Raw genomic sequence first — 17,824 nt, forward strand, 5'->3', positions numbered from 1 at the left:
CCGCGACAAATTCCCGCAGAGCACACTTATCCCTCCAAAGACACCAAACCAACCAGCAAAAGAAACAATGCCAGCCTCCCTAGAAGATCGCATCCATGCACTAGAGGTTCAGGTGCAGCGCAACAATGATGAGCGTGAAATTAATCTGCTAATGGGAAGGTATGAGGAAGTATCTGATGGAGATAACCAATTTCTTACTCACACTTGTTTGTTGGATAGACACGCTGTCAACCATTTGGCAAAGAACATGCACAAGACCCTCTCTTTTTTTGCCTTGGATGAGCCCGATGTGTCCGTCGAAGTTGGAGACCGGGGCGTCTACCGGGGCAAAGCTGCCTTGCAAACCTTGTTTACCGAGCAATTTGGATCTGCTGCCTTGAAAGGGAATTTCCTGCTTCCGTTCTTGACAACCGGTATGGTTCAAATTGCTGGAGATGGCAAGACCGCAAAGGGCACATGGCGTTCGCCCTCTGTTCAGGCTGTGATGCCGAAGGACGGTAAGGGAGACCCTGAGCCTATCTGGCTTTTCGGGGCCTATGCAGGTTTGTGTTCCATTTCCGATGGCAATTCACCCGACCTTGAGGCCTGACATCTTAAATATAGTTGATTTCATTAAGAAAGGAAATGAGTGGAAGATCTGGCATTTCCACTGGTACCGATCGATCAAGGTCAGAATCCGCAACAAAAGTTGGTTCAATACCCGGTTCTTGACTAACCGAAATTTTCTAGTGTAATCACCATGATGGATGGGTTAAAGATCAGAGCTGGCTCTTTGCTGGCCCTCTCGCCAAGTATGTTCCGTATCCCGTGTGTTACAACCTGAGTACTGACCAGCCTGCTTCTAGCTCCCCCGACCTTGAGTCGACGACTTATCACAACCCCTACACCCCCGAGAGCATCCAGGACTCCATTCCGCCATGCCCACTTCCCTACGACACATACGATGGGCCTACCTGGATGAACGTGGACCAAGCAGACTTGTGGAAGATGTAAAGGTGGAGACTGAAAAAAAAAAATGTTTTAAATTCGAATAAATGCTTCTGAAATTCCGTAAAATCAACTTCACAGCGATCACTTAAGGCCAGCTTTTTAGAATATTCGAGAAAACTCATTACCTGCGAGCATATGCGTGTCGTTCCAGTCGACACCTTCGCGCAAGTTGTCCATTGATTGCTGTGTGTTGGCGAAATCAAAGCCCTCGTTTAAAACCGAATCACCCCATACAAAGTCCCCAATAGCCTCCAAGTCGAGCCACGAAAACCCTTCCCGAGGTGCGTATTCTTGTGGTCGAGCTGTTTGACATGTTCGATTCTCAAAGTCCGAGGTCTCATCATTGATGCCGGGCCGCTGATCTGCTCGTTCCCACAGAACTTCGAGTAGATGCGCATACCTCGCTCCGAGTTCCGAGGGCTGATTGGTTCCTCTTCGAAGGGAATTTATTGTATCATTAATCAATCTGCGGATGCTCTCGCGTTCTGGTTTCGAAATGGCCTTGAGGGTCCATATCTGCAGCCTATTAATACTAGGCCAAACGTCTGTTTATACAGACAACACCTACCTTGTAGAGAAAAACAGCAGCATTGACACAATACCTTCAAATTTGTTAGCCAGCTCGGAATTGGGGAAGAGGGTGATTCGGGTCGTTAATACAAAGGAAAGCGTATTGGGAACGTATTCAGATTTTCCGCGGACAGAATGTAGTTATTGACAATGGTCAGCAACGACTTGGCGGCATCGATTGACTCATACTTGAAGCGAGCTTCAGGAAGAGATCCAAGGCTTTTGATGTGGTCAGTTTCGTGATCAAGTGCTGACCTATTGGGCGATAATGTTCGAAGCGCAGCGGCTTGAAAGGCGAAAGCATTTGCGTACAGCCTCAAATACTCATACGATAGCTGCATTAATATTTTCACGTTATGTGAACCTGGGGAAATATTAGCCTTTCTAATAACCTTTTCCTTTAAAAAGTAGATAGTACACGTCAGGGATCCCCAAAGACTATTCCAGGTAGCAATGGCTGTTCGAAAATCATCCAAGTAGCCTGCATAGCTTCCTAGCAACATCATTGGTGTACCAGCACCCAGATTGCAGTAAAGGACTTCATGCACATTCGTAAATATTTGAGTTAAATCCAAGCGAGCTTGGAAAACCCTAGACATGTCATCATGTCCTGAATTTTGAGACTCGATGACCGGGAAGCCATGTCTGCCGTAAGCAATACTCGGCTCTAGACCACGGCATGCAAAGGGTCTGCCAATGCGCACGGAAATCTGGCGATCGGACAGGTAGCATGCTGCTGACTGGTTAGTGTTTTGTTTGCTTCGCACTAGGGATAAGGGGATCTATCTAACCTGCCCAAACCAACCGCTCCCGAGAGGCGATCGAACCTCCATTCCCCATATCGTTACGAAAGACGCTTCTATCAAGTTTGAGTGCATATGCTAGCCTAATAGCAAGGCCGATATGCATCCACGCTGACATATCCTCTTGCCCACAGCCCGGATTGGTGGACTCAGGCAGTACACTTTGGGGCTCCCACTCTGCCAGTAGTAGCAATGCCTCTACTGCTTCAATTCCACATTTTTTCCCAGCTGCAATCCGTGAGATGAGAGTCTGCATGTACTGACCGGATGACTCGAATATATGGTCTCCATTCGGCATGCCTTTACAACCAATAGTAATCATTGCAGTCAATAGATGTGGCTCCTTCCGGGCGGTTTCTGATATGCATGCTCGATTTAAACTGTTTGCTGGTGCGATAGGGTAAAATGGGTGGTAGGTAGTGGCGAAGCTGTCATGGAGTGAGCTTCATGTGGGACATCTCTGGATGGTACTTCCTAGAAAATGGGAACATACTGCTCGACAAGGTTAAGCACTTGGACTGGAGTCAATATACCTGAGCTGACAAGATAGTATTCAAACAGGCCATTTTCAGACGCGGTTGCATATTGACCCATGGGTATATGTGACGCTTCTGGATGGCTTGCAGCATTTGAAGCACTGCCGGCTATTTGACTCAGGATATTGAGGGCATCTGAAGTACTGTGCAGATTGGTTGAAGCGAAAGTATCATCGATACTTGCTCCTTCGAGCATACTAACGCTCTCACCCTGCCGAGGGACATCGCCATTTCCGTCTTGTGTGCAAGAGGCCAGAGTAGTACTGTGAGGTGACCAAGACGTTGACTGCTCCGCCCTCAGATACGGGCTCCGTTCGGCAGAGGCTCGCTCTGGCTCAACTTCTTCCGTTCTCCGTCGACGATATCCACCGCGGTTGGAAGTCGCAAGAACGCAGTCCACGCCAGCTTGGACACATTTTTGACATGGTGGTTTCAATATGTGACCAGATCGCTCACTGCAGGGGTATGGCGGGGAGTTCGAGGTCAGATTGATCACACATGCTGCGATAGCCGGATTGACTGCGAGGGCCTTACAGAATACATTTTGCCTTGTGTCTCCTGCAGCGCACACAAGCCCTGGAGATTCGCTTCATAGTTTCTCTGACACAATTCCTTGCAGTAACACAACGGGATTTTGAGCGCGCAAGAGATTCATTCGGGTTGTCCCCAAGAGCCCGGCAATCAACACCGGCTAATCATCACGTGAAGCGTCTCCTCCCCGGGCTTTACCCCACGCCTGTGGCATATGTCCCCGGGCTTTGATTTGACATAGCGGATCGACTCATGAAGCCATCCTTTGTATTTATTGGTATGCACTTTGAGACATGCATGACACACCATCTGGCCACACCGCCGTCTAATGGGCCCCATAGAAATCCGAAGACTATTGCGGAACCACCAAACGTATATTCATTCCAGACTTTTATGGACAAGAAAGAGGTATTATGTACGGGTCTTCTCGACAATGGGGATATTCTCAGTCTGGTACCTTGACACTCCTTTTTTTGTAGAATACCAACTTTGAAATGTTTACTCTGCAATGCTGAGACCTCCATCGATGGCTAGCAAATGGCCATTGATATAGCTGGCAGCTGGTGAAAGCAAGAAGAGGATACCATTCGCCAGTTCCTCCGGCTTTCCGGGACGGCCTGTCGGGTTTCTTTCTAGGGTCTTGCTGAAGACACCCTCGTCGATGAACTTGGAGTTACGTGGTGTCCGAATAGCTATGAGGGGAAAATTGTCAGCCTTCAATCCACGTGCAGCAGAATCAGGAGAGCCCTTACGTCCGCCAGGGGCAACGGTGTTGACACGTGTAGAGCCCTTGAGTTGGACTGCCAAGTTCTTGGTGTAACCTGCAATTCCGGCCTTTGCAGCGGCGTACCAGGGACCGCCTAGCAGATGGAGGGTCAATTGTTAGCTTCTGTGTTACGGAAGAATACCATTATCAGATTTAAGGGAAACATGAGTCTTTCTTACCTCCTCCGAAAATGGGACCGACGACCGAAGAGATGTTCACAATGCTTGATCCTTCCACGGGATTGGTGTCCAAGAATGCAGTTGTGATAAAGTGAACCATGCCGAAGGCAGCACTAGTCATGTCCATGAACCCGGCCGTCTTGCCAATAGCAACGGGACCCGCGTTATTTACGAGCATGTGAGGTTTGCCGATTGCCACCGTTTTCTCCATGGCCGCTTTCACAGCAGTTTCATCCGCAACATCACAGATAATCGGGTAGATCTGACTTGAAAGATCACCCGCAAGCTCCTTAGTCTTCTGTACTCCTCCCTCCACAATATCCCACGCGGCGACTTGGTATCCCTGCTCGGCAGCCAGAAGGGCGGTGGCCATACCAATTCCAGAGCCTAAGAGCAATCTTCGGTCAGGCCGTTCCACTGTTCTGGGGTTTTGTAAATGCAATGAAACTCAATCTTACCAGCGCCTGTAATAATCACCACAGAATCCTTTGGGTGAACCCAACGCTGAACCCAGGCAGGACAAGCCATGTTGTGTGTTGAAAGTTGAAGATGAAAAAGAAAGAGGTTGAAAGCACGGTCAACTGATGGGGAAAGCAGCTTTTGGCAATTGACCCTCCTGTTATATTTTTTGGAGTCGTGAATTATGAAATCATTAGCGGACACGGCTATAGACAATGAGGGGGGTCACAACGAACGGTTTCTAAGCCCCACATTAATAGCCGTGCGCCGTTGCCTCCCCTAACCCGGAAACCGACACAAAGGATGAATACAGAGATTTCTATTTCTCAAGAGAGGCTTTGTTGAAAACCAGAAGGAAAAAAACAGTGTGTATGCCACTCGAATATGCAGCGACATTCGTTTCCCAAGTGGGAAGATCTCCCTGAACTCGTTCCAGGATTTCACTGCTCATGGGAATATTTCAACTCCCTTGCAGGAAACGTGCAAAAGGATCAACTAGGGACTGTGAGTTTGTTACAATTAATGATAAGGCCTCTCGTCCGTGAACACGCTCCCTGACATCTTCAGCTCAACTTCCTAAGTCAGGAGAGAAAGGCGAAGGCTGCGCGCGAGGAACTCTTAACCGGCGAATCAGTCTGCCTCGAGTCAGTGCTCCGCATGATTGTTTTAACAGTCTTGCTAATATTTTGCAAAGGCTTCCTATTGATTTCCTTGGCAAGGATACTTCCGCGTTCGGCGGTCGTCCTGAACCAGTTCACGATCTGAAAAAAGTGGCACCATTCTGTTATGAAGATAACATCACGTTCAACACTCAAGCATCCAGTCAGTGGGATGGACTTCGCCATTTTGCAATTCGATCTGCCAATTTGTTCTATAACGGCTACCGGGCTTCAGACTTCAAAACAAGTGATGTACTTGGAATCCACAGTAGGTAACGATCTTAAACTCCAAGGCTAAAAGCTTTTTTTAACGGCTCTTTTGGAATAGAATGGCTTGAAAATGGTGGAATTGCAGGACGTGGGGTTCTCGTTGATTACTGTCACTGGGCGACCAATGCTGGAAAATCATTAGACGTTAACGGCGGGACGAAAATAACTCTGGGGGATGTGAAGCAGATCCTCGAGTCCCAAGGGACGACAGTCCACCCGGGTGATATCCTCGTCTTCCGCACAGGATGGCTAGAGTGGTACCAGGCCACGGAACCAAAGGCAAGACATCACAATCTATGCGTTGAAAACGAGCCGGGTAAGCACCGATTCATTGGGCTTGCGCAGGAACCCGAATTTGTGGCTTGGCTTTGGCAAAACCAGATTGCTGCTGTCGCAGGAGACCAGCCCGCATTCGAATCCACCCCACCTCCAAGTGAGGGCTTTGGTTGGTTGCATGAACATCTCTTGGGGGCTCTGGGGTGCCCCATTGGAGAACTATGGAACACAGAATCCCTTGCTAAGGCTTGTCGCTCCAATGGGCGGTATTCGTTCTTTTTGGCATCGAGCCCACTGGCTCTGCGTGGTGGCGCAGCAAGCACGACCAACGCCATGGCCATCTTCTGAACTCTTCTAAAAGACGGAAATATGAAAATGAAGGATCATACTATTTACGTCCTCCAGCGTAGCTGTGATATACCCTTGAAGGGGAAAGGTTAATAAGGTTGTCGTGGATGTGAAGGTAGCAAACGTCTCATCGAGCACATACTTTTGGTAGCTAGCTACCAATATATTTAAGATTGATCTACCTGGCTACTTTCCTGAGTTAATACGTGCACAATACATTCAGTCCTTGTGTCTAAGGTCCTATTTAAAGCTTGAGAAGTGATCCACGACAAGTAGCAGCAAGATTCACCCGCCACAACTGTTCCTCATTCATGGCCAAAATCTGGCCCGGCTTCTCGAAACAAAAATTGCTAACGCCGCCTGGTATGATAACTTTCCCAAGGAGCAGACCTCCCGGAGACCAAACATTGATACCATCGCCGCACCCACTATATACATTTCCTCGAATGTCGCACTTGATACCGTCAGGAATACCAGTATCCGCCATCGCAAAAACCCGACGATTCGTGAGGAATGGTTGTTTGTCATAGAAGATAACGTCAAAGGCGTAGCTGTCAATAGTCCGACGTCAAAAAAACACATTCTGCACGAGGGACATCGTCTAAGAAGGCATCTGAGGAGAAACTTACATGGTGGATGCACGGCTAAGATCTATAGTCCCATCGCCATGTGCATGATCTGTGTCCGTGATGTAGACGATTCGCTCATCTGGAGAGAAAGAAATTCCATTTGGTCTTCCAAATCCATCAGCCATGACTCGGATTGACTGAGTTTCTGGTTCATATCGATACACCTGGTTTGGAAGTTGGGGTGCTGGTCGAAACTGCTGCTCATAGCCATAAATTGGGTCCGTAAACCAGATTGAACCATCGCTGTGGACAACAACATCGTTGATGGAATTAAACTGACGTCCATAGAAGCTGTCCACAATTGTAACACACTTGTAAGGGGCATTGAGCTCCATCAAAATCAAGCTTGAAAGTCGGTCATGCGTTCCCTGGCTGCAGAACAGAATTCCATCTTTGTAATTCACTCCGCCATTCGCCATTGGGATATCCGGTGTGATTTCTTCCTGTACAAAGCCCCCACTCTCGTTCAACGATATTTTTGATATTTGAATCTTTTGCGTACCGTCGTCCATATGGATGCGGTTACTTGTAATGAAGAGCTGCTCCTTGGACGGAATGTACACTCCCGCCTCGTGAGCGAAAGGATAGGCGGTGTTTTTGAGGCATAATTGGAGTGTCGGTTTTGGTCCTGTAATGCTATTGAAACCTGGATTGCACTGTCTGAAGCTCATATTGACTAAAGGACTCGCATAGAGACAAGTTGATTTGTTTCCGATCTCATGCAGTGTTAGCAGAAGGGGCAATTTCTACAGCCTTTGGGCCACAAGACTAGTTAATCTCGAAAACCGCCGGTACCATCCTCTATGACGCACATATTTATGCGGAAGTCCACCAGTGGTGGAAATGTAGGTCCTCGGACCGGCTATTGCAGGGTCGAGCACCCCGAAACTGGACGGCTACGTCGGGGTATCTTATTTCCCGAGACCGGCCATTAGTCCGACTCATCAGTGCCCATCAGGATCAAGCTAAATACTGGGGAAAAACCAATCGCTGTCCTCTCTTACAGCCGAGATATAGACCTCATGCACCTATTCCGCCGAGAGGCAGCCCGCGGGGTATTCCCCGCATTCGGCGATCTTTGTGATTGCACGTGGTATAGAGACGCGCACATATATATATGCAGCAAAATAGTACAGGAAAGACAAAATCAAAAATTAACATCGTTCTGCTTCACCATGCTATCTTACCCGTGGATCCTCCTCCTCCTTGTTTGCGCAGCAAGCAATGCAAGCAGCAGCAAGAAGTCGAACCTGTTTGTCTCCTCCTATGGTGGTGAGGTGCTGAGTCTTAGTTTTACAGAGGACGATGATCAAGCATTCTTGAAAATAACAGACTCAAATACCGGATGTGCACCTAGCCCTGCATGGTTGGCTTTTGATGAAATACATCGTGTTCTTTACTGTCTCGATGAAGGTATCCTCCGGAACAATGGCTCCGTAAGCTCATACGAGGTCTCCACGGGTGGGAAGCTTACCATGATGGAGCGAAGATCTATACCTTCTGGCCCATCATGTGCAATCATCTATGACACTGTATTATCAAAAGTTTTGGCTATTTCTCACTAGTGAGTGACTCTTTCATCCTTTATAGCACTCCCCTAAATTCAATCATCATGACGGACTAACATGTCAACAGCAATGGAAGTGCTTTGACTCTCTGGAACATTACAGATCAAGGAGTCGAGACTCCGCTGCAGGAAATTTTCTTCTACCAAAAGAAGCCTGGTCCCGGCCGTCGTCAGACCGCGCCGCACCAGCATCAGGTGCTTCTAGATCCAACCGGGCAATATCTAGTTCTCAATGCGTTTGGTTTAGATGAGATCCAGGTCTTTGAGATTGATAGACATACAGGCTATGTGACTGAACTAACTTCATCGCCTACACTTCCTGGCTCAGGCCCTCGCCATGGCGTGTTTTGGTCTCCATACGGACTGGCAAATGCAACCGACGTCTCAGAGGTCTACTACTTTCTCATAGCAGAAATCACGAGCGCCTTTACCTCATATCGAGTGCACTACCCGCCAAATGGTGGGATAAAATTCGAGCAAATTGATGTGACAAATACTTACGGCGGTGCCGCTATTCCGCCTGAAAATGGACCAGCTGAGATCCATGTCTCAGTCAGTTTCAAGAGCCTCCATATCAATCTTATACACTAACAAACATACCAGCCTGATAACCATTTTGTGATGGTCTCAAACCGTAACAGCACGCCAACTTATCATCCTTCTTTGGAGTTCACTAGCTCCGTTGAAGAGTACTGGGATAATCTAGTTGGATTCAAACCGCTGGATAACGGAAGTGTGGTGCCTGATCAGAAGGTTCCATCCGGTGGTGCATTCCCACGAAACTTTATATTCAACAAAGCTGGAGACCGTGTTGCTGTGGCTTTACAATCAAACCGCCGGGTGGTTGTATTCGAAAGAGACATTTCAACGGGCCACTTCGGTGAGATCCTCGCAAACATTACGATCAAGGGCGAGCCAAATTGTTTGATCTGGGATGAATAAACCAGTAGCAAACGATTTAGATCGGAATTCAAGCTTTCTGTTTCGAGCTGATCAGGCTGGGACAGTCCCTTCCCACTCTTTATATGTCGGAGTATCTAATTAAGTATTCCGAGTAGCCAGGCATTGAAACTGCCTAACTAGTTGTAATTCAACAATCCTTTCGTCCTTCATTGGATATTTGGCCTCGCGTGCTACGCCCAATACCACATATATGGGGCACTCACCGCATTTTGGGGCATGTCATATTTAATGTCACCGAAGAGATTGCCTCAGTATGGTGAACGACCCACGTAGATGAACAGGGGAAATAAAGAGCCTGCATTAAGGTGCTGAGAAGAATAGGAACATTTCGGGTTCCCTAGAGCCACCCAAATGCCCGCTCGAAAAGTACGTCATCGCACAGACATTTGCAGGTCCATCTACGCAGATCCCTGTTATGGCCCCATTTCCCAAGAGTATGTATGTTTCGCAAGGAATATCCTGCCTATTCCCCTCTAGTAAACCCCGCACGGGCGGCTCGCTGTAAATCGTGTACCGTGACGCGTTTGGCGCATATAAGGGTCGCTGATGGTCGACCGCCCTGGATATGAATATATGCATTTCCAATACCCCTCCCCGTCTCAACATGCAGCACTCACGTTTTATTTCAGTCTTTTTATGGAGTATTGTTCTCGAGCCTGCATTGGCTCAGAGCAACGCCTCTTATTTCCGTCCAAAGGATGTCATCAAAAGCGATTCGATGGGTGAGATTTATAAATGGGCGGGATCGTTAGTATACCCTCTCTTGTCTGTTCGTGCGTCCGACATTGATGAGATAGGTACTACAATGGAACTGCCCAGCTTGAATTGACTGTCCCTTCTCCCAACCTAGATCGGTGGAACACGCCTTGCAGCAATTATAACAGCTCTACGACGGTCATCCGGCATTTCAACAGCATTTTTGCTGTCATAGAACCAAGTAACCAACCATCATCGGTAGAGGTCAATATGGTCTGGGGCCTCTGGCCTCTGGATTTCAACTTTACCTCATGGGCAGACTCTGGTAGGCCTAGCTGGACGTACTCAGATTCCGACAAGTCTGGAACAATCCTTGGGAGCTTGGCATCTATTGAGTGAGTGCCAACCCAAAATTGCCTCATGATAATATATACTGATATAGTTTTAGCCTGGGAGATACCGTGTGAGTGTTCTTCCAAGTCAGAAGACCTCAACATGGACGACTACTGATAATGCGATTCACCAGGGTGGAAGTATTTAAGTTGGGAGTATCGAAGTCGAACATATCCACCTATAATGCCTCAACTAGCCGAAAGACGGCGATAGGGGCTAATTGGACCCCCATCAGAAATGTGAGCATGCCTGCATGCAAAGGCGATAAAGACCGTTCCTGGTCTGTTTGGCCTGGCTCCTTACCCCAGGACACTCTCGACGTTCAATTTGATAGCAAGGCTCTCACTGCTAGTTATGTTGGTGTGAGGGCAGGGGTGCAAGACGGCGTTATCCAAGGAGAGGGTAACGTGAAAATAACCATGAGTGGAGTGATAGACTCGTGGCACTCGGACTTGTTGAACACGGACGGCGAGAGGCCGGCTTGGACGCGAACTGTGGGCTACGATCAGGGCTACTGGGCATACCAAAACATTACGACTAGCAGTGCGTCCCGTTGCGCTCAGTCAAAGACCGTCATTTCTGTCGTAGCAGGCTTGGTGGCTGCCATTCTTACTCTGATATACTAGAAGCGAAAACCAGTCGCCGGTTATGTATACCCTATCACTGAACAGTTATCCTAAGAGTACCTTACAGCACAATTTATACCCGACTTTGTAATGTCCATCGCATAATATCACTAGTTGAATAGAGAAGTCGTATCCAGTGCCCATTCTCTATAAGGGCAGAACTTAATAAACCAGATCACAAGTGAAAAGAATAGTTTATCCTGTTTTCCATCTAGAGACCTGATTCCTTGTACAAATAGTGGAAGCATGATGGCCCCGGAAAGACCTGTTTAAAGATTTAGAGCAGAGGCCATAGCTCATGTACTTGTTGGACGTGTTTCTTCGACTTTTCAGTGAAAAGGTATCGTTAACCGAAGCTAAAGTTCCAGATATAGACAGACGAAATAAGCAGTTGTAGTAGCATCGATTCTAAACCCGGAGGTGGATAGAATTTTCATTACGATGAGATTTACTACAAGGGGAGGCCCGCCAACTGCGACTCGGGGTCGGGCATAACTAAATTCGAAAGCTACTCTATCAACAAAAATAACTTGTCCTCTCAGATCATTCATCTTCTTGGGGGAGAAGCGTTGCTCTTTTCTCTAGGCGCCGTATTAGGCTTTTTTTTACGAAAGGTTCTGGTCCAAGAAACTAACAATACTGGTTGCATATGTCATGTCTGCTTGAACATGGAAGATCATAGAAAGATAGCGAAGCTCATTAATGTAGAAGGTTAGAACGCTTGATTAGAAAAAAAAGACTGGTTTACATCTCTGAACCGTCGCATGAGGCACATTTGCGATTTCTTTAAAGTATTTTATTCGCAAACGTAGGATCCGTGACGTCGAAACAAAACCGGTGTCTGTGTTGAAAATACTCTATTCCCCGGTTTAGTGTTGAGAAGATTTCAATCCTATATTCATATGCTGCTGTGACTCTCAACGGACTCCTGAGGGTCAGATTGAAGGCGCAGAAGTTGGACTCAGGTGAGGGCCATGCCCGAAGCCTATTGATGGCTGTAATTTACTATGTGTAAATGCGGTATGTACATCGAGTGTCGTGCGTCTGAAGGAGCCATCCTATAATGACTTAGCACGGTAGGTGAAATCACGTTCCTAATCTAGACGACGCCCCTGACCCATAAGCATTGTTATTATTATATCATAATCCGCTAAAGGCCCTAATTTTATGTCATATAGATACCGATCGACATCATCCCGCTGTTTATGGGGGCCATGGTTTGTTTTAAATATTTATGCGACGTTACACTAAGCTTTGCGCCCTCTTTTCGGGGAGGTCAAAGATTAGGACAGACTGAAATCAGCTAGTGATAGTCGCTTGTCGGTGCGACCTAGGAATCTATTAGACGAGTTCCACTAGTTAACACATGCCTTAGGGCTAATACTAGTGTCACACGATCACAAGCATTCGGCCCCGGATCTGTAAATTGGGGGCTAATCGTGACAACAGGCAAATTTGAAAGACCGCTCAGTGATATAACAAGGAATAAGGTCTCCTCTTCATCCAGCTCATACGATCAAAGCATACTCGATCAAAGCATAGTCTATCAGATTTGTTTCTCCTAAACCTAAGCTGGTGTGAGAGTCAAATCTTCTTCTTTTTGCATTTCTGGTATCAAGAAACTGTACCTTCTCCCGCAGGACTGGTCGTCCTGCTATTTTCCTATGATGCGCGTCCTTACCCCTCTGGCATGGATCTTTTTAGGTAGGTTTAATACCTCTAGTGACAGGATTCCTCACTAAATAAACCACAGTAGTTCTTTCTTCTGTGAATGCTGTTCCATTTCCAGTCGGTAGGAACAATGTCAAAAGGAATGCGACAATTTTGCCATCTGCGCCAGACTTTGCCAAAACCTGCAACGGACCGAAAACACAAAAGGTCTGGAAAGAGCTCAATATGGATTATTGGTTGGACACAATGTGAGGAGATCTTAAGTTAAGATATGCCAGGGGTCCTTGCTAATGCCATCGATAAATAAGAGCTGATTCCATCTGGCCGGGAAACAATGTCCCGGAGCCTGTGCCTCCCGGAGAGCCCATACCCACGCCTCCAACTTCCTTAGCATTCCCCATGGGTATTATGAACCGAATACCTGGTTATGGTACACAACATTGCGACTTGTACGTTTCTAGCTTATGCTGTCGTCACCTACCTAAGTAGTGATGGATTCTGACTAGCCTTCAACCTATAGTGATCGATGCACCCTCGGTTACCCTGATGGTGGCATATGCACTAGCGGGCAAAGACCCCCAGTTCCAGGCGACTGGAACGCCTTTTATTCATTCGTCCTGTGGGCAACTTCTAATTTCCAGCAATGGATAAAAACACTCCAGCTAAGTGTCGGCGACACGATTAATACCGTTATACTCGGCTACACTGACCAATTAGTCCAAGATTTCAGTCACCATAGTACACCAGAGCCTGGGATAAGTCCACTGGGTGAAGGATTGATTATTGCAGCCGCTGTACTTGGAGGGATTTCGGCCGCCTTTGGAGGGTTTGATCTACCTGAAGTCGCTGCTGTAGCGGGTGAGATTGGTGGTGGCATTGGTGCCATTAATGGCGTTGTCTTATCAATGGCAAAATCGACACCGAAGTTCGTCTGATCCTATATCGTATTTCTAAGAAAAGCACAAAGGTTAACTCAGCTTCTAGCATTGCTGTGATGAAAACCAGCCGGAGCGCATTCCTCAAAGAAAAGTTTGTGAATATAAAGGATGCACTTTGTCAGCAAATTGCCAACTATGGCAATGCTATTCTAGCAGAGCCAGTAAACGAAAGCTCATTCGAAGGTTCATACAGCGACTCTGTTACTAGTGGACCCTACGTTCTCAAGGGTGGCGATTATGCTAAACAGTACCATGAAGCGGACCATAAAGATTTTTCAGCAGATATAAAAGCTTCTTTGGTTAGCGGTGCAATCTCATGGATATGGGAAAAGGAGCAAGTCTATATCGTTATGGACTCCCAACGCATCAACGGAAAGGTGCCTAGCGACCTTGTGCTCGAGCCTGACGTGAAAAATCGAACCTGCGACAGTCTCGGCAAGTGCTACTGGTTCATTAAGAATACTGCCATATCAACCGAGTGGGACGCCTATGATTATGTTCCTGGATATGACAAACTTGGGCACTGGGATCTTGACCCCCTCGATGTGGCGCAGGCCGCACTTGCTTCGCAGTTTGCAGGTGGTTACTTAAAGAACTGGACTATTGCCGAAACCCTTCCTTTCCTGAGTGGCACTGGCGGATACTCTGCCAAGCCTGCGAAACCTCTCATGTTTAACCTTCCTGTTTGTTCTCTGGATTCCGCGTATGCGACAGATGACTGGCCGAAACCGCCCAATGGCTACTCACAAGGCGATTTTAATGACTCTGTGAGTTAATTTTCTCTATCTTGACCCTCACATAGGCATGCGCTGACCAAGTCGCTAGGCATGGCTCCGATACATCATCAGCCTGGTCTGCTTTAACCAGGATTTCGCAGATCCCCAAACCGGAAAAAATACGCCATTCCCCTATCGAAACCTAGCAACTGGTGTGCAACAGTCAGCATATGCAGACAATTGGGATTACCCACAAATCGATGATTGAAGAGAAAAGAAAGAAAGAATATGTTGGACGAGTCCGGTATCCTGTTTCCGAACGGAAAACGAGGGCCGACTCTCTCGTTGAAGATTGTCAACTTTGATTATTCGGTCAAGGCCTGCACAGTCCATCCCATGGGCAGCCCATCATCTCCATGAACACGCACGAAATTCCTATATCAGATTGATAAAGTGCTTATTTAGCTATTCAAATATCTGTTTTCTTTTACTCCAAGGAATTCATGGTCAATACTTAGTTGATGCTTCGAATTGCCTTCATCCTCATGAAATTCTTAGAATTGTGAATGTATTCTGATTCTTGGGATTGTAAACCAATACATTTATCTCTTGATTATATGGGTCCTGGGCCACCAGTCGACAGACCAACTGCACTCAGATACTCTCAGACTGCTCCAGCTATCCGATTGAAAAGGGAGATTTTACGATCAGGACTCGCTAACCTGTCTCCACCACGTGATAGAGTGGTTAATTACTATCAGCGGCCGAGCTGTGGCAAAAGGTACGGAAGAAAACAAGGGTTTGACTCCGAGTGCTGATCGCAGTTGATATTGAAAGAGAAATTGATTGAAGAATGTTCTTCTCCGGAAGGCCCGACGCAACGTAACGCTGAAGGCTGACGACATTGAGATTGTTGTATTGGCAGAAACGACCTACCAAACGGTTCGACAACACCGACATCATTTGGGCTCCCAGCAAAAATCAACTCGTGATTGGGTCAGTTCTGTTCTGTCGGGCAATTCTGGGTCAAGAAATTGTAACTGTAGTGAAATAAGGCATGAAGAAGTATCAAAAAAAAAATACTATTAGACGACTGCGACACCTGTTGCACATCTCTTGTCTTGGATCCCAGAGCCAAAGACGAATTGATCTCGTGGGAATTGCAAGATAGCAATGCAGTAACCGTACTTCAAATACTATCTGCGCTAATCTCTCTCAGAGGTACGGTGATAGAATCCGGAGCATGATGGTACTATACTGCAACAGTCTTCCACGGAGTTTGGTGATGTAGAATCGCGAATGCTGAAGAAGCTACAGGAGCGAGACAAATCTCGAGTTTCGAAAATTGAAAGGTAATTCGAAACTTCCCCAGTAATTGTCGTAGATACTACAGGTCAAGCTTGGCTCAGTAATTGGCGGCGGATACACAAGAAGCAGCATCTGCAGATGGCCACAGCAGGTAGGTATTACCTGGCGATTCTCTGTATGTGAAGTTGCATTTAAGAGGCTGTTTAGCACAGCGCCCGACGTCTCAGGTATCCGTAGGGATTCTTTGAAGGGCGACGCCATAGGAATGCTAACGTTTACTCGTGATGGGTGTAAGTAGCAGTGGCCAAGCGCGGTAGAGTTGCCCTACAACGCGCCTTCTTCCGGGTCAGGTCTGTTTTCTTTTCATTTCTAAAAGCTGATATATCTGAGCGCATTGCAAGATATTGTCACAGTCTAGTTGTACGTTATGCACCTAAATAGTGGCTTGATTATGCCATCCTTTTCTTTCATGGCCTACGGAGTTCGTGGATATTTCCAACGTCGCAACTTGAGCTAGCAAGTAGTACCATTCAACCATTGGCACACGTGCGGAATAGAGAATACTATTTAAAACTCGTCCGCGCGCACCCCCCCCCCCCCCCCCGGTGAAATAACAAAATATCGCCGATTTGACGATATGGCTAGACTTTGGCCAATATCGTATCGGTAAACTCAAGTGCAGACAATTTTTATCATCAATCAGCAATCGTTTAATGGAATTCCGCCAATATAGCCAATAACGTCAATAGCTCTATGCGGTCTTAGTATTTAACAGCAATGGCGCCCTAGGGGGACGTATCGTGGCTGTCAAGCAGGCCAATAAGATCAGAAAATACTGGGTGGATTAGTACCGGAACGGCAGCAAGACGCGCAGATAGAACATACATATGTTTCTCATCCTTCCATGTTATTTTATGCCTGACGAAGATTTACCTCTGTGCCAGGTTGGCGATAAAAAAGGAAAGGAGAAAGAGGAAGGTCTGACCGACGGCTAACATACTTCTTGATCTACACTTCTGCCGCCTGATCAGGCCTATTAGTACAAGCCCGCTGAGCAAACACTGCAAACAGGCGCACGGCTCACCTGCGCAGCTCCTGCACCAGAGCTCAACAACAACAATAACATAATTCACTTACACACATGTCCATTCATACCCACGCTCAAGCCATGATCTGACCCCTCCCACCAGCTGCCCGAGACACCCTCGGCAGTACCAACAAGGAACAACAACACCTATGACATGGCCGACAACCGCGTTCCGATCAACTACGAAACCCCGACCTTCCCCTCGCTCTACTACCCACTCCCATCCCATTTCCACCGCGCATACTATCTCTACTACACGGAAGACATCTGGCGCTTCACGCTCTACTGGACTCTGATCTTCTACGCCGCCACACACCTCTCCGTCGCCGGGTGTGCGGTGCTGGTGCATCGTCGCAATTGGAGCGTTATCTGGATCGTTCCCTTCGTTTATAGTATCGTTGCCGGCTTGGAGGGATTGTTGGCGGGGAGTATTGTCGGACTTATGTGAGTATCTCGTTTCATTTTCGTCTTCAGTTTCTTTGTCTTCTACAAGGGCAAAGGAGATACCGTGCAAGAGGACACTGGAAGATGGATGTGCTAATTCGAAATTGATGGAGTAGTATTGGTGCCGTTTATGAAGCGGGAAACTTTAGAATGTCGACCTGGTTGCCCATGGTTTGGGGCGCTGTCAATGTCATGGTACTCATCTTGACCAGCTTCCCGATGCAAGGTGGTCTTTGAGGAAGTGGACTCTTTTGCTCCGGGTCGCATTTGTGGTGACCATCTCCTCCGCCTACGCTGAAGATTGTACGGAATACGTTCTACACAGAAAGGACAAACAAAGGCAGCGTGCCCTGCCTTGCTCAGCCCAAACGGTTATGGTCCTGAGCTACACCTTACTCA

General features: G+C 47.3%; 8 protein-coding genes across 8 annotated transcripts; 5 read left to right on the plus strand and 3 right to left on the minus strand.

Moving 5' to 3' along the window:
• Nucleotides 1-67: 67 nt before the first annotated feature.
• On the plus strand, nt 68-993 carry N7474_006954 (uncharacterized protein; the record flags this gene model as incomplete). Its single annotated transcript, XM_057198364.1, has 5 exons — nt 68-159; nt 220-542; nt 604-668; nt 730-791; nt 846-993. 5 exons carry the CDS (start codon nt 68-70, stop codon nt 991-993), a joined length of 690 nt encoding a protein of 229 aa, XP_057051804.1.
• A 96-nt stretch (nt 994-1,089) lies between these two features.
• On the minus strand, nt 1,090-1,901 carry N7474_006955 (uncharacterized protein; the record flags this gene model as incomplete). Its single annotated transcript, XM_057198365.1, has 3 exons — nt 1,090-1,506; nt 1,559-1,592; nt 1,651-1,901. The coding sequence occupies 3 exons, from the start codon at nt 1,899-1,901 to the stop codon at nt 1,090-1,092; spliced, it is 702 nt and encodes a 233-aa protein (XP_057051805.1).
• Nucleotides 1,902-3,928: 2,027 nt separating this feature from the next.
• Nucleotides 3,929-4,903, minus strand: N7474_006956 (SDR family NAD(P)-dependent oxidoreductase; the record flags this gene model as incomplete). The annotated part of the gene is made up of 3 exons (XM_057198366.1): nt 3,929-4,290; nt 4,376-4,762; nt 4,834-4,903. 3 exons carry the CDS (start codon nt 4,901-4,903, stop codon nt 3,929-3,931), a joined length of 819 nt encoding a protein of 272 aa, XP_057051806.1.
• Nucleotides 4,904-5,218: 315 nt separating this feature from the next.
• Nucleotides 5,219-6,387, plus strand: N7474_006957 (uncharacterized protein; the record flags this gene model as incomplete). The annotated part of the gene is made up of 4 exons (XM_057198367.1): nt 5,219-5,338; nt 5,402-5,478; nt 5,529-5,761; nt 5,822-6,387. The coding sequence occupies 4 exons, from the start codon at nt 5,219-5,221 to the stop codon at nt 6,385-6,387; spliced, it is 996 nt and encodes a 331-aa protein (XP_057051807.1).
• A 244-nt stretch (nt 6,388-6,631) lies between these two features.
• N7474_006958 (SMP-30/gluconolactonase/LRE family protein) lies at nt 6,632-7,528 on the minus strand (the record flags this gene model as incomplete). The annotated part of the gene is made up of 2 exons (XM_057198368.1): nt 6,632-6,938; nt 7,017-7,528. 2 exons carry the CDS (start codon nt 7,526-7,528, stop codon nt 6,632-6,634), a joined length of 819 nt encoding a protein of 272 aa, XP_057051808.1.
• A 663-nt stretch (nt 7,529-8,191) lies between these two features.
• On the plus strand, nt 8,192-11,261 carry N7474_006959 (uncharacterized protein; the record flags this gene model as incomplete). The annotated part of the gene is made up of 8 exons (XM_057198369.1): nt 8,192-8,580; nt 8,652-9,135; nt 9,187-9,463; nt 9,888-9,980; nt 10,176-10,293; nt 10,344-10,637; nt 10,691-10,705; nt 10,769-11,261. 8 exons carry the CDS (start codon nt 8,192-8,194, stop codon nt 11,259-11,261), a joined length of 2,163 nt encoding a protein of 720 aa, XP_057051809.1.
• A 2,070-nt stretch (nt 11,262-13,331) lies between these two features.
• Nucleotides 13,332-14,854, plus strand: N7474_006960 (uncharacterized protein; the record flags this gene model as incomplete). Its single annotated transcript, XM_057198370.1, has 4 exons — nt 13,332-13,381; nt 13,453-13,857; nt 13,917-14,637; nt 14,696-14,854. The coding sequence occupies 4 exons, from the start codon at nt 13,332-13,334 to the stop codon at nt 14,852-14,854; spliced, it is 1,335 nt and encodes a 444-aa protein (XP_057051810.1).
• Nucleotides 14,855-17,135: 2,281 nt separating this feature from the next.
• On the plus strand, nt 17,136-17,662 carry N7474_006961 (uncharacterized protein; the record flags this gene model as incomplete). Its single annotated transcript, XM_057198371.1, has 2 exons — nt 17,136-17,425; nt 17,542-17,662. 2 exons carry the CDS (start codon nt 17,136-17,138, stop codon nt 17,660-17,662), a joined length of 411 nt encoding a protein of 136 aa, XP_057051811.1.
• Nucleotides 17,663-17,824: the final 162 nt, after the last annotated feature.

Source organism: Penicillium riverlandense, assembly GCF_028828495.1.
Source record: "Penicillium riverlandense strain IBT 135883 chromosome Unknown utg000006l_segment0_segment0, whole genome shotgun sequence".
NCBI classification, from domain to species: domain Eukaryota; kingdom Fungi; phylum Ascomycota; class Eurotiomycetes; order Eurotiales; family Aspergillaceae; genus Penicillium; species Penicillium riverlandense.